Source organism: Lytechinus pictus, chromosome 14 (assembly GCF_037042905.1).
Source record: "Lytechinus pictus isolate F3 Inbred chromosome 14, Lp3.0, whole genome shotgun sequence".
NCBI classification, from domain to species: Eukaryota; Metazoa; Echinodermata; class Echinoidea; order Temnopleuroida; family Toxopneustidae; genus Lytechinus; species Lytechinus pictus.
Window position 1 is genome coordinate 27,885,417 of NC_087258.1, and position 15,726 is coordinate 27,901,142.

At 34.9% G+C, this 15,726-nt stretch overlaps 1 protein-coding gene across 1 annotated transcript; it reads right to left on the reverse strand.

The window, feature by feature from the left end:
- Positions 1 to 12,388: 12,388 nt before the first annotated feature.
- On the reverse strand, positions 12,389 to 14,167 carry LOC129276820 (ephrin type-B receptor 2-like). The gene is made up of 2 exons (XM_064109192.1): positions 14,099 to 14,167; positions 12,389 to 13,100 (listed from the first exon to the last, which is right to left on the reverse strand). Exons 1-2 carry the CDS (start codon positions 14,165 to 14,167, stop codon positions 12,414 to 12,416), a joined length of 756 nt encoding a protein of 251 aa, XP_063965262.1. The 3' UTR covers positions 12,389 to 12,413.
- Between the last annotated feature and the right edge of the window lie 1,559 nt (positions 14,168 to 15,726).

A 15,726-nucleotide genomic window follows, 5' to 3' on the forward strand; every position in this document is an offset into this window, starting at 1 on the left:
AGATATAGCTTACAAACAAATGAGAGAGCTAGTGAAAGATGAAAGTTAAAGAGAGAGAGAGAGAGCAGATGGAAATTGCTGTATCTTGTTTGATTTATTGTCTATCCCTTCTTTCTCCTCAATGTCTCTCTTACATGTATTTTTCTCTCATTTCTCTCCGTCTCTTTCAACTTTTCTTTCTTTCTATTTCTTTCACATCCCTGTCCTTTCCTTCTATACCTCCTTTGCCTTCATTGTTCTCTTCCTCTTCTACATCGTTCCTTTCTTCAATCCATCTCACTTTCTTTTCGCTCCCTTACATCAAATTTTAAATCATTTCAAAAGGTCTTTTTCACCTGTGAAGAATACACCCATGACTTGGCCGCCCTCTAACAAGTTGCTTAGGCATTGTCATGAACACAAGCATTTGATATGCAATGTGCTCTATTCAATGCCAGTCTGAAACTTGAGCTGTAGTAATTTTTCCCTCTTTCAAGCAGTGCTTTCTAATTTTGATGTGTGTTTTGGATCAATCTTTTTTCACAAATCATACCATAGTAGAAAGTCAGATAGAGCTGATAAAAGGGGGTTGCTGTGGATATGGTGGAGTGGAAAAAGCCCTGTTTGAATGAAATGTCTAGCTTCAACAGTAAGATTGTAACATGATCTTAAACAGCTTTGCATAGTTCTCTTCATTCCAAGGACAATACTTGCAAAACAAACTACTGCTTCATGAAAGTGAAATGAGATTGATTATAATCATCTAAATTCATGGGCTCAGTAATGCTTTACTAGTAATATATCATCAAGTATTATTAACCCTTTGAATACTTAATTTGTTTGTTCCCATTCATTTCCATAGAGGGACATCTCATTCCTCTTGACAGTGGGTTCAATTATTGGTTGTGCTATAATTCTGTCATAGAAAAGGAAAATGGTTTCCTGGAAAAGTAACTTTATTCAATTAATCATTTGTGAGAGACTCCACAACCATTAAATATCATTTTTTGGTTCATATGAAGCTTTTTATTATCTTTTAGTTATAATTCCTTGTAAATATAAGTCATTTTTCAAATGCACTTCTGGTCTTTCAAGTTGAATGTTACAATTTACATAAGAACATGAAATTGCAAACAATCCTTGCAATGAAATAAACTTGTTAATATAAAAACTTAAGAACAATGATACTGCAGTTCTTAAATGTCAAACACAAGATAAGCCTGAAGCACTGCTTTAGAATAAGCCTTCATCATCAAAATAGAAAATGAAGTTTAAGATCATTTTCTCCTGCATCCATCTGAAATATTAGCCAGGATTAAAATTTTCCCTTTTGTGCAATCTTGTCAGCAAGATTTGGCATATGGGGGTAAAAATGCAGTTGTATATATTACATGTCACATATTTTTACCCATCCTGGTGGTGGATTAGAACTCTAGCTGCTCGGTTTGCACGCTTCCTCGAGCAAAACAAAAATTATCTTCAAAGACGAAGAAGGAGAAGAAGGAATGCCATATTTCTGTGTGTTTGTCATCGGATGTAATGCAAAGACTGTCTCTGAAAATAAATACGACAAACCTTGCATGACAAGTAGGATGAGAAATGAAAAATATCTCTTGAAGAAAGATTCAAGGTTTTAAGACCATTTTTCTTCTTTGTTGGTTATGTTTGAAACATCACCTCCTCAAAAATGTATAAGGTATTATGTTCTATATCTGTATTTTTATGCAAAGACCAATAAAAAAAACCTTTTGCTGAATAGTGTTGAAATGAAATAAATTATAATATAAATACAAAATAATAAAATCTCATATAATTGAGAAGTAACAAATTTGCCATTATCAGATTCGCAAATATTTCCTAATAAGATAAAAGAGAAAACTATAATATCAACGATTCTCTTCTCATTTGTCTTACTTTTATATTAAATTTTTAATTTTAATGAATTATGGGCATCACTGCATAAAATATCAATATGTTCCTTATTAATTTCTTGCTAACATTCTATTCCATTCAGTAAAGATTACCAAATACCATCTTTCTAAAAATGACAAAGATGGGAGATAACGGAACCTTTTCCAACATGTGGTTTAAATTTTATCACTTTTTTCAATACTTCCATTCATGAAATTACAATAAAGGTAAACCTCATAAAAATCCATATACCACACTCCTATTACCTCCAATGTCTGCAGAGATTTCTATCATAAAGGGAAGATGGGCGATGATGTATGTCTCATGTAACAAGTTATTTTGTCTAATGTTTTGTTGTACATGTGTGTGTGGTATCTACGAATAGAAAGTGTGTCAGCATTCGCACTCCCTTGTCTGGTTACAGAACTTGAAACTTTTCACACCCGCACAAAAACGGCATAAATGCTGTTTCTCTTTCTGATGAAAAGGTCAAAGCATCCCACAAGTTCTACTTCATAACATTTGTACAGGACAGAATACAATAGCATTCCCAATAGCTGTGTATGTAAATGTGGCCTGGAAAACCATGCTTCACTGGCCAATTCTGGCCGAACTGGAGCAAATTTCTCTTCGCTTCGTTTGAGAAAAACTCCCTTCTCGTTGCCGCAACTTGCTCGTTTCGAAATCCTTTCTCGGGTTATGGTCGGATACATGACATTTAGACTAGTATGTAGGCCACTGAGCAATATTCTCAATTCACTACTACTGAAGAAGTCTTCAATTTCAAACACAGCTTGTGACACTGATTTTGACCTGAAAATAAGTATCAAAGAGAGGCTATTAGAGTAGTCTTGCATGAAGAACCGTTTATTACGTCACCTCTGTGCTTTGTTTCCCTTTTATCCTACTTTAAATCCATCTATCTATCCTAGGGTTTTTATTCATCCATCTCTAAAAAATAAGGTCCCTATATCTTCCCCATCTGCACTCACAATCTCTCTCTTCCTCTCCTATCTGTTATTTTCTTTCTCTCCATTTCTACATTTATCACTCTATTAATTCATCCTTTCTAAATTATATCAATCTGTCTATTTATCTGTGTCTTTATTTACTCTATTGCTTTTCCCTCTAATTTTCTCAAATATTTTCCTTCCTTCCCTTTTCTTTCTACTCTCTGCTCATTCCAATTTCTTCTGATCTCGGTACATTACAATCTATGTCATTGATTCATCTACCTAATAATGACAATTCATCTAGATATTTATTGTTAAATCTAAATAACTTTGTCTAACGTTTATCCACCGAATCTTCCAATCGCACATTTAAAACCATTTCAATTCCAAACCATCCATTGAGTCTGCAATTGTAGCCTATGCTTTCAATGGTCATTCACATTGGTCTTTATTACTTTCCTCCTCCTTGCATCCTCTTTCCATTCCCTGGTAACTCTCCCTATCCTATCCTAATCACGAATGGGTTCACATCCTAATCAAAGTCTATCACAAGAGGACACAGCCAGAGAAACATGCTTTTATTGCAATTTCACCAAAATTGGCAGTGCTCTGGATCGCTTCTGCTCATATACCCAAGCACTTACTCCCCATTTCAGGAAGAGGTGCATAGAAACCAGAATTACAGTGTATAGCCTATAGGCCTATTGGTATGGTATACCATTCAGATTCTTTAGAGCTGAAAGGTCATTAGCTTTTATGCTTTAAACTACAGTAAGTTTCCTTCTTAACAGATAATATTACAACTCAGGATTAGGCCTATAAATCATCTGTTTGTAGCAAGAATGATGTTCCTACAAGCTCTTCTGGTTCAAAAATGAAACTAGCATTACAAGTGGAAAAATTCAGTTATGCCCCTTTGGTTTTAAAATGCAATTTCATGTTTAACAATATTTACTAGGCCTTTAGCATTCACTTTATTTAATTTTAATTAAATGTAAAATGCAGAGAGGAGCTAAGCCATTCTGATTTCAAATCAATATTTTTTTAGTTGTTTTTAAATGACAATTTGGCACCATATAAGTCCAATTTATTATTATCATAAAAAATAAATATTTTCCACAGATTTATGGATGCCTATCAAACCTACTATGATTTAGAAAGTCTCTTTCAATGTTTATTTTTCAACAACCAGTTGGTATGTTGCTAATGCATCTTGTTGATATCAGTAAGGCAACCCGACTAGAACTAGCTCCATGATGATATATGACTAAAGTAGCACACGTTGTAAGTCGCTATTTGCCAGGCCTGGGAATATTAAAATAATTTCAAATGCAGTAGTCTCTGAAAGATAAGTTTTAACATGTTTATCAAAAATTTTGAATTTCCAAATTATTTCAGTTTCATTAGTCAAAAGCATGGTGTGAGAAGGAAGGGAATAGCACTAAGAAAAGCTATGAAATATCAATTGTATATAGGTTAATGTTAATAAAAATTAAAACAAATCCATTTAAGCAAAAAACATCTGCAATATCGAAGGTAAAATTTACATTAATAAAGTGTTCAATTAGAGTCAGAAAACATTTTTTCCACATGATGGCAGAAATCTCATAGTTTTATGCTTTCAGGCGAATATAGAATGATGTATGTTCATAGAGATTAACCACTGTTCATTGTGCCGCAAATGAATACAGCAAGAAATATTGATTGAACAAAGAATGTCTAATTTCATGAATCAAATACGAGCAAGTTGGTCTTGGTTCATTGCTTACACCTATGGAATGAAAATATATCATTGGAAAACATCTCAAGTGAGGTGGAGATATTCATTGCTTGAACTCGTAGAAAAGTACATGGAAATGTCTAAATGAGTAGTGCAATTATACATTTATACAATTATGATTGATACTGCACGCCATGGTATTGTTGAAGCATGTTGAGGGCGCTTTGATCTTGAGCAGTAGATGTGACAACCAATTCATCACATCTAAATGGAGGTATAAAAGCTCCAAATGGATAAACAAAGTTTTGGATGAATAATGGATCTCAGAAATGGATGAAATTCACCACAGGATCCCAGCAGTGGTTAAAAACATAACATCTCTGGCGAGACTGTATGCATACAAAATTCTCTCCGTCTCCTTTCGCACTTTTCTAAAATTAACTCTGCGCGGACATTCAGACAGACAACTCTCCTGCCACAAATTCTCTACCTATCATGTAAGCACTTGAAATTAAGGACTCAAAAGAAAGAATGTAAGAACGCAACTTACAAAGTACATACTTGAAATATAGCGTTTGAGTGACGCGTTAGAGAATGAAGTCACTTCAGCTCTATGTAGTGATCAATTTTCCCACTGCTTTCAAGAGTTTTAACGCTCTGTTTCTTAAAGCTCGGACCCATTTGCTTTCTCACTTGCTTGTTTCATTGCCTCAGAGATCATAGATTGCAACATGCAACACCCTAACAAATCAGAAGATGTTTCTTTAAATAAGGATATAAATCTAAAGTCCCGGGTTAGAACCGAAATCTACAGTAGATCTTGACACATTAAAAAAATATAGATTTCCCACAATGATTTTTTTTTAGGGGGGTATTATTTTTTTGTTACAGCTGACTCTCAGACTGCCTTAAAAACACACATTATTTCATTGAAGAACTGCAATAGGGCCTATTTCTTTTCTCTTGTGTATCTAATAAGGCACTAAATCACAATATTAACTTAAATATCAAGGTATACTTAATTTAAACTACAAAACAAATTAATATCTATTTTTAAAAAATACATCAACAAATAGGGAAAAGGAAAGAGAAAGAATTTACAAAATGAGAACATGAAGAGTTGTTTGATAACGCAATATGCAAAGCAGTACACATTGACAATCTATCTACACTGTGAATTTCAAACATAAATGCTCACAGGTAATGCAAAGATGGAGACAATAGTAATAAATGGTAAAGATAATCATTGTGTTTCAATAAAGCGTTAGATTTCATCAGAATTAGGACAATATTAAGAACAGTGTACAGTAAAAGGAGGTAATGAATGACTTTTTGGTGAAATTGATGATCTTGTAAATGTGATTTTCCCTTTAAAACGTCATCAAACAAAGCCTGGAGAGTGTTTTTAAGTAGCTATCCATCACTGGGGGATGCAAGCTTCAAACTCTCTTCCAATTCTCTTCCTTTTCTGATTGATTTCAGAGCTAATCTCTGTCCCGATACAAACCTCCATCTCAACATCGTCTTCCCTCAAGGCTCTTTATGTTCACCTTATTCTTTTTTTCCTCCTCCAGTACATACCCCATGAAAATGGTTCTGAGAACACATTTCAATGGATACAAGGTACAGTGGGGATGAAAAGGAAGTCCATCTGAATGAACTTTGCAATTTCAATACCCAATCTAAATACAAGTTCTTTAAATTTTTTCTAAGAATATATATTAAACTACCCTTTTTAGAATGATATTTTTTTATTATTCATATCTTCATTACATTCATTTTAACTGATTTTTTTTTAAACCTACATTATCTGTTATAAAAGTGTTTGAAAGGCATTTCTTTACATCAGCACTTTAAAAAAAATGAAACATAAATTAACATCAAATAAAAACCTTTCTTATACTGAATAGTGTGAATTCAATATATTCCAGTCTTCCACATTTCGAAATTAGAAAACTCTGGTATTTTGAAATTGAATCTGGATTCTTAAATTCAGGCTTGAAGCTTCCTTCCATATGGGGCTGTATATATTATCAGCATGAATGAGAATCGGTAAGCCAATGTACCTAGCTATCTTCCTTTGGCCAATAAATCAAGCTCCTAAATGCACCAGGCTTATCTGTTCAGGTCATTGAAGCGAAGCTCGTTTAAGAGTGAATTTGCCTCCTAATACCCCATTTGGGGATAAAGTTCTCTGACTTGGATGAATATTCGGTTAAATTAAAATAAGGAAGGGCATAAGCGATTCATCTTTTTAGGTTTTTTTTTCTTGTTTATTTTGTTTTCTGTATGCCATCATATGCAATGAAGCTATTTTTATAGAAAATTGTGATTGCAAAAATATTGCATTAAAGAAAAGAATGTTTCTTCTTAAGGTCATCACATATCATTGGTCTTTCACATTATCCTGCATGTATACAATTTATCTGGTGCATGAAAACAGCTACACGTATGACAATATCAAATTGAGTTTAAATCAAGGAATATTATTTATAGAACATCTCTTAAACATCATTCACTCATATATGCTCCTCAAAACTTAAACATGAATTATAAAAACATTTGAGGGAGTAAAGACAATTAATCCTACAATAATTTACAACCGAGATATTTCATGTTACATTAATTTTTCAAGGTATTGATTTTTTTTAATCTAAACACTTCCTTATATTGTGTACAGTTTTACCTCTCTCTTTCAATTCTTTGCAATTAAAATTTCAAAGTGACTATAACTGGAAATGTTAATTTAATAACAGCTATGTCATTGCTACAAGGCTACTATCTTGTTTGTTACATTGACTTTCGTTATGCATGCTCATACCTCTACATAAAAACAAGTAATGACCCTTCTTCGTCATACTGTCTCCCCCATTTTATTCCAGGCCATGTTGTTTCAAAATTCAGACCCACATCACCAGGTTCTTCCCTGACTTCACAACAAAGTTGGTGATTGCAAAATTTTCTAACGAATTCCACCTTAAAACATTATATAAATCCCAAATTAGAAGAAAACCCTATTTTAGTTGCAACGAGGGGTGTTACAACTGAGGTCTGGTGTTGCATTATGGGTAGTCTTTGGAAGACAGCATCTGAGAGGAGAGACTAACTTCAAGTAACTCATTGCATCTTGTTTGTTTGTCATGTTTGAAGACCAAGAAACCATCAGTCCCAGACGAGAGATCAATAACTTAGCATGTTTTCTTAGCTTCCTCCCCAATAATCAATATCCTAATTCTATTTCTCCCTTTGTGCATCCCTTGCCCATGGTATGCGGGCATTCCATGGGTACATGGACCCTCTTTGTTACTCCCTTTTGTCAGCAGGGACATGAACAATGGCGATTACATCCACCTTTGAACAGTCACAGGGGGCTTTCATTTAGCCCTCTCAAAAATTTTGTCGTAAACAACTTTTCCTCCTTTTAAAATGCCGCTCACCTCACCTTCTCTCCTGGTAGGTGTCCTAAACATGTTCAGTTTATGAGGAAAGTATCTCCTTGTTTGGGTTGTCCCATATTTTATAATTGAAGTACAAGTCACATTCATAAAGCATATACCAATTAAACAACATAACTTTCATGATATTGGGTTTAGTAGTTGTAATTACAACATGCTTGGTAAATGAGTCAGTACTATAAATAACTTCTTCAGTTAATAACTTGTGAAATTTAAATAGGCCAATCAATGATTTATACTCTAAGCCCTTCAGCATGCATGCAGTGACAAAAATAATACAGAAATACTGTTAAAATCTGTTTTAAATGATTCATTTTGTACACTGTATATAATGAATTCACATATTTGTTTAGAATATTTTATCCAAGATATGTTTCAATCTGTATTTAACGAGTTCAACTTTTAGACATGAACCGATGGATATCAAACAATAGCCAATAATGGGTTCAACACAGGCTTAACAATATGGGTAATAATGGCTGTACGATAGTTTAATCATTTTGTACAGTTGCCTCTTATTGATTTACAAAGTATTTTCTATACTCCATGACACTCATACTGATAAAAAGATATCATATTCCTAATTTTTTTATCCAATTACCAAAGGTGGAGATTTAACCTCTCTAAAGTAAATTTACACCAGAGCTAACAATTTGTTTAAAAAGGGAAGATCAAATCATATTGGAGCAAGAAGCCAGTCATTTGGGAAGCTGGTATTTTGTAGACAGGGATGAGTATGGGTATGCAAACACAGTATGGTACTAGTGAACAGTTCAGACAAAATGAGATTTAGTATGCATTTTTACAAAACCAATATGGTGGTGTGAATGGTCTAAACTAAGTATGAAAGTCCAATCACAGTCAACTACAGATATTATCGTAATTATGATATTGTTCAAAGAGATTTCTTCAAGGAACCCGTTTCTGAGAGATCAATAGAAGAATTACTGTCTAATCGCTGGGGGGCAATATGTGTCATTCATCCAAAAACATATTTTAATAACAGCAGAAAATGGGATCCTCAATTCTAAAGTTATTTTACTATCACAGCTTTTCAATTAATCTACCTTAATCAATCTTCTGGATAAAATTGTGAAATTCACACAGAAGGAAAAATATAATGGCCTATCAAATAGTGATTTTCGTGAGTCTAAACTGGGATAAAGCATATTTATTGAGCAATTGAATAGAGTGTGTACATAGTGGGTCTAGTTCAAGGGGACTTAGACTGGGGACTGCAGGGACAAGATTATAAACAGACATCTGAAATATGGGAGGAAAGAAAAAAAGTACTTTAAGGGATGGGTAGCAGTGGGAAAAAGATGAAAAGATATGGAGAAAATTATTAAAGATAGAACAGATGATTGAACATAGGGGGTGAGTAGCAAGATATACTACAGATGACAAATAAAATCCAATAATTTCACTTTTTAAAATGAAATATCAAATATGAAAAAATGAATAAAATAAAGAGGAAATATTAATACTTTGGTCCACATCACAAAAAAAAAATTAATATAATGACTACCTTTTAATACTGATGATGTAAGAAATACAATAATGTAGGATCAATTCATCTAAACTATTGAAATTGGCAGGAAAAATGTCAAATGGAAAATGTTTATGAATTATTAGAACATTAATTAATAAATTAGAAATATCAAATCACACAAAACTGGGAAAGAAGAATAACTTTTTATTTAATTTTTAAACAATAAAAACATAAGAGTGTCTCCACAAAGAAGCAGATGCTCATCAAAAATGACAAAGAATACAATTGCTCAGACAGGAGCAGATATTAAATAATAGTCATCTGTCGCCACTAGCAAGGAGGAGATCTAAATAAAGACAACATTAAGACACAATCATGGTTGAACTTGGGATTCACTAGGGCAGGGAAGAGAAGACTCATCCTATGTTTACAATCAAAACACAAACACCAAATACGCAAGCAATTCTATCACCTACAACAGTGACCATCGTTTGTTTCCTCTCCTCGCTCTCTCTATCCATCCCTCCATCGCTTGAATGCCACTATTTCAGGTCTGTTTCTTTTTTATTGTTCCATATCTTTTTGTCATGCACAAATGGTGCAAAAAATTGCCTAAAAAGGTTTTTCCATTGTGTATTCTTACTCGTGTGTGAAACAAGAACATAAAGTTTTGCACCCCGCTGCAAAGGGGTGTGCTCTCGTTCGATTGCCCTTTTTTTCTTCAAATGTTAGAGCGGGTATTACTCCCAAAATGCACCTGCTTATGTGAATGTATCAACCATTGGTTTACATAGCTACCCCCTCTACACATCTCTAGATTCCCTGTTGCTATCGCTCCTCTCTCCGGCTTTCACGTTCAAAATCATTTGTGATGTCACAATCAGTATTAGGAATGTAAATTCAATAGTGGATAGGACGTTGGGGGTTTTGCTGAATACATAATTGACCCTCTCTTGTTTTTATAAGCACCCCAACGAACAAAATGCAGAAGACATTTGCCGACACCGGAGTGGCAAGAGGAAGCGCAAGCATATGGTTTTCGATCAACAGCTTAACGCCAACATCAGGCCCTATCCATCATAATGAAAGGACCCCTATGTGTTCCTACATAATCTGAATGGTGAATTACAAACCAATATTAAAAAAATAGATATCATCAAATCACATTGCGCTGGCAGGGATACTCTTTCCTCTAATTTTAATAATTTTGTTGTCTTTTTTACAATATCAACATAAATAATTAAGCAATGATGGATGGAAGAAAGGAATGATGCTAACATGGATTTAATTCATCTCTCTAGAAGGAAACAGTATGATAAAGCATTGGTTTACTATATATGACCTATGCTGCAAGCCGATCTTTCCAAAGAATTAAAGCTTTGCATGCATTTTTCTTTAAAAATCTTCAATCTTCTTATCTTCTGGTTTTCAAAAGCTCCAAATTATAAACATATTTCTTTTTGATTACCTCTTCTCAATCATTTCCATTGATAACTTTGATATTATAAAAAAGAAAGAATATTTATAATAGTTGGTTTAATACAATAGCAACAATCTACATAATTTCAACCAAACCTTGCACTAGCCTGCTGGTCAATTAAAAAATGAAATGTATTTGTCAGTATCTATTCCTTGCTTAAAATAATCAAATTCAACAAACTGCTTGCTGCATTCATATATTTTTAGAAATTTCTGTAAATATAAAATTCTCAACTCACACGTTTTTGCATCTTCATACATCAGAACTCATTCTAACATGTACACCAGAGTAGAAAGCATCGATTTCAAAGCATCATCATACATTTATAGTTCTAACGTTGGTTTCCAAGGCCCTCTACAATAAGTAAGTCAATGCTTTGTTGGTCGCTAACGTGCGATTCGTGAATCGACGCAACGCAATTAGAGAGTCGACTGTATGAAAATGGACATCGCTATATTACTTCTCCTCAAATGCTTGCTATCCAAAGTGAGTGAAATCAGCAGGAGGGGTTTGGGAAAAATCACCAAGGTTAAAATCATAGAGGACAAATGAATTTTGATTTGCGACACCATCAAATGACAGGTAATTGCTGGGGAATGATGTGTGTAGCAAGGCATCTAATGACATCAGACAAGGCACATGTGCTCCCATTAATTTAGATAGTTTCCTGTCAATTTTATTTACACTAGGCTGGCCTTAAAGACAGAAATTCATAATTTGCCATGAAAATTTCTGGAAATGAAGCAGTGTTTGATGAACGTCTTTGTGTGAAATTATCAGAGCTCATAATCAATGATTGGGATTAACTGAGGTGGGAATAAAATTTAATGAATCTTTGCTATTTAATGGCATCGATGGTAGTAAACGGTCACCAAAAATCAATAAATTATTCTTCTGATTTGAGCATTTCCATGGTAACAGTGAAGTTCAGCTCGCATGCCCAGTCTCTGTCATCATAGGCAAGCATGCATCTCTCTATTGTGACAAGATTTCCATGCTTTACTATAAGCTATCAGAAACATAGAACATTGATTCTGGATCAATTATCAAAACCAAATGCGGGAGGCTCACCCAAACCATCTATCTCTGATAATGATTAATGTTAACCTCAAAGGGACAATGATAAATGTATACTAGATTAAAAACCAATAAAGATACATCCAAACATAACTCTGTCTTATATTCATAAAATCCTAACTAAGCTAGTGGTTCCTGTTCCATTGATCACAGTGCACAGGAGAGTGGGTTGATAACCGGAGGTGCAGGAACATTCTAATCAGACATAATAATAATTCAGTTCTTGTATATAGTGCATACCATGTACCGTTTTACATCTCTTAGATGTTCAACCCACCGAATCTTTGACTGATGAAAACATTCTGGTACCACTGGTAATAACTGGGCATTTATTATTAATGAGGGTTCAAAAAGGAAGGTACTGACCTTGACAACTGATATCATCTGCACCTGCTTCATACCCTGGTGAGCATCCGCATCCTCCTTGGTTGAGTGACCATATCCCTTCATTTTGACATATATACTGAGGCGTGCTACCCGGTGGTACCGGCTGAGCGTTCCTTATACACGTCCCTGGTACCGTAACAAGAGTGTGCGTCTCCGGACCCTCGTTGGTCTGATTAAAAATCGCAAAGTCCAAAATCACCTGAGGACAAACTTGGTAGAAGACACGCACCTGCAGCAGGGCCATGCACGCCCCTTGGTCCCGGAATGCTATGTAGAAACCATTGGCCGTCACGGGCCCGTAGTCCTCAATCCGCACGTTGACGACCTCCTCGTCCTGCGTGTCGGGGTCAGAGAACCGGCCCTCGGCCGCTATCCTCGCTACCTTCTGGTAAGGTGGAGAGCTCCAGTCTGGCGACGTTTCTGTTGCGTCGTCGGTGTCCGACTGATAAAAATACACATCAAATGTTTCTTTACATAGTTGGGCATCTACGATGCCAGTACATGAGTACATTGTGAATTTAACTTCTACATGAATCCTATTTGCTCCTCTTCTTTCAATATAAGGCATTCGAAGCCAGTTGTCTCTAGGATCACTTACATGACAAGTCTGGTAAATCCTTTCATAGCTTGCTCCAGACTCCGTCCACTGTAATAAAAGAAAACAAATGAATAGTTTATTAGTTTGAATGCACACTATTTAAGGTCGAACAAGCTCAATTGCAAATTTTATCAATTAAAAAAGCAACGATACAGAGTCAGAAAAGAATAAAAAGAAATAAGTAAACCAAAGTAAACCAAAGTAATAACAATAATAAATGCCAAACATATATATATACCAAAAACATCAAACACATTTTGGTTGAATTAGGAAAGTCTGTAACATATTAGATCATTATTTTTTTTAATCTGATTCCCACATTTTCAATACATCAAATTTGTTTATAATGAGTGGATAACATATAGAAAAATAAGTAAACTACATGAAAAACAAAACAAATATCTTTATTTGATGTTTTAAAATCCACATCAGAGGAAAGTGTGAAGTAACTTTTTGATGATTAGATGGTAACATTGCTGGAAGAATCTTCATAGACACGATCAATGCCAATTAAATATTCAAAGGGCACATTATTCTAATTGCTATTTCACAAGTTGGGAAAATAATCAGTTCTCCACATGGTCTTTTTTCGAGCAGCCAGTCGCATATTAAAGGTCCACCATGATCATTTTGGCCCAATTTATAGAAATTTGTTTTACATTAGTAAAGAAAAATTCCAGCATCACCACCATTATTATCATCATCAAAGTCATTATCACCATCAACATCATCATCATCATCACCATCATCATTATTGACATCATCATCACCATCATCATCATTGTCATCATCATCACCATCATCATCATCATCTTCATCACCATCATCATCAACATCATTATCACCATCATCATCAACATCATTATCACCATCATCATCTTCATCACCATCATCATCATCATCACCATCATCATCATCATCACCATCATCATCATCACCATCATTATTGTCATCATCATCATCACCATCATCATCATCATCATCATCAACATCATCGTCATCATCATCATCATCATCATCTTCATCATAATCATCATCTTCATCACCATCATCATCAAGAAATCAGCATCATCATCGTCTTCATCAACATCATTATCATACAATGTGGTCTTCATCCCAAGACTACAGATAGCTATGATCAAGGTGACTGTCTGTCATGAGAAACAACTTGATGACTGGAATCATAAATAAATGGTAACAATTCTAAAAAGAACAAGCAACCACCTCATTTATCATGGTCTTTTCAAATAATATTATGAGTCACTGCTGAACATGGAGAACGGCATACAGGTACTGTAAATGTATGCATCATATATGATGCAGTAAGAGATACGTAACAGTAGCTACGGCCTTTAAACCTTGATTCAAACTGTCTTTGATAGTCTCGTATGGCCACAGACACCAAATCGTAATCAGGACCCACTGACTCATCACGATAAAAAAGGTAATTATGTCTCATTAAGTCTACCGGGTTTAATGACATCTGCATATTCCTGTTTGGACTTCATTTGGTATAGCATTAGGTTGCATTTGAGTGCTCGCTCGCTCTCTTCCTTTCTTCTCGAATCACAGGATTAAAATAATCATTACAATACTACCAGTTTTAATGATGATGGTGTTATAGGCTAACAAGATCAGCCACAGGAGGTTGAGAGGAAAGATCATTAAAATAAAATGTTTAGTGGGCAAATTCGAGAAGAACTACTGTTACAAAAACCGTTTTGTTCTCAAACATTTTATTTTAATCATAATAAACTTGCCACAAGTGATTCTGTAATTTACCAATAAATGTATTAGGCATCCATTGATTTTTTTGTCTTACGGAGATGCAATTTTATGATTTCATCTTTTTAAAACACCTTGGATTACATAGTAAGGTCGTGTGATAATGCAACATAAGCTTTTATCGCTGGAAGGACAGGATATTAAATACATCAATTTTAAAACAGGAATGAAGCTTTTGGGAGAAAAATCCACTTTTTCATCAGCAATGATCTTCCGAGACAAGATCTTCATTGTATCTGCTGGGATTACTGTACAAAGAGCAACCCGCTTTTAAAAAGCCGCATGGAGACAAAAAGACCCTGAAAGCAAGATTGTGATGCTTTGCACGGAAATTTGGATGGCCTTTTCGGCTCCGGGGCAATGAGAATCTTGAAGCTGAAGGAGATAAGAAAGAAAGTATCAACAATAACAAGTTTATGTTGGATCGTCACGTGAGTCATCGTCGGCGGCAACGGAGTCCAGTAAGCATAAAGTATCAGCTCGGCTGTCTGCGTTCATATCCCCATTCCATGTATCTCTTATTATATCTAAGTGCTCACCCCATAACTTGAGGCTACCCCAGACGGCAGGCAAAATTTATAACCACTTTCCCCCCTCCTCTTTCACCCTCTTGCCACTATGGGTATGCTGAGGGCCTTCCTTCAAATGTAATGATACTTGATTAGCATAATATTTGCATGGGATGGAGAATTTAGGGCGACAATCGGCATATTGCGTTTTGCTGGCATTGGCGCCATCTTATATCCTTGTTCATCTCTTTTTACGCAGGATTTTCTTCTGGTGAAGCTTGCCCTCGAGGCTAAGCGTGATATTAACTCGATAATTGCGCGAGATAGGTTGATTTTGACAGCATGCTAGCATTTCGAGTCTAACTTTCCTCTCTTTTGCT

Coding starts and splice junctions, on each gene's coding strand:
- LOC129276820 (XM_064109192.1), bottom strand. CDS start 14,167: ATGAAGACCACATTGTATGATAATGATGTTGATGAAGACGATGATGAT. Junction 13,101..14,098: donor CTGATTTCTTGATGATGATG/GTGATGAAGATG, acceptor CTTTTATTACAG/TGGACGGAGTCTGGAGCAAG.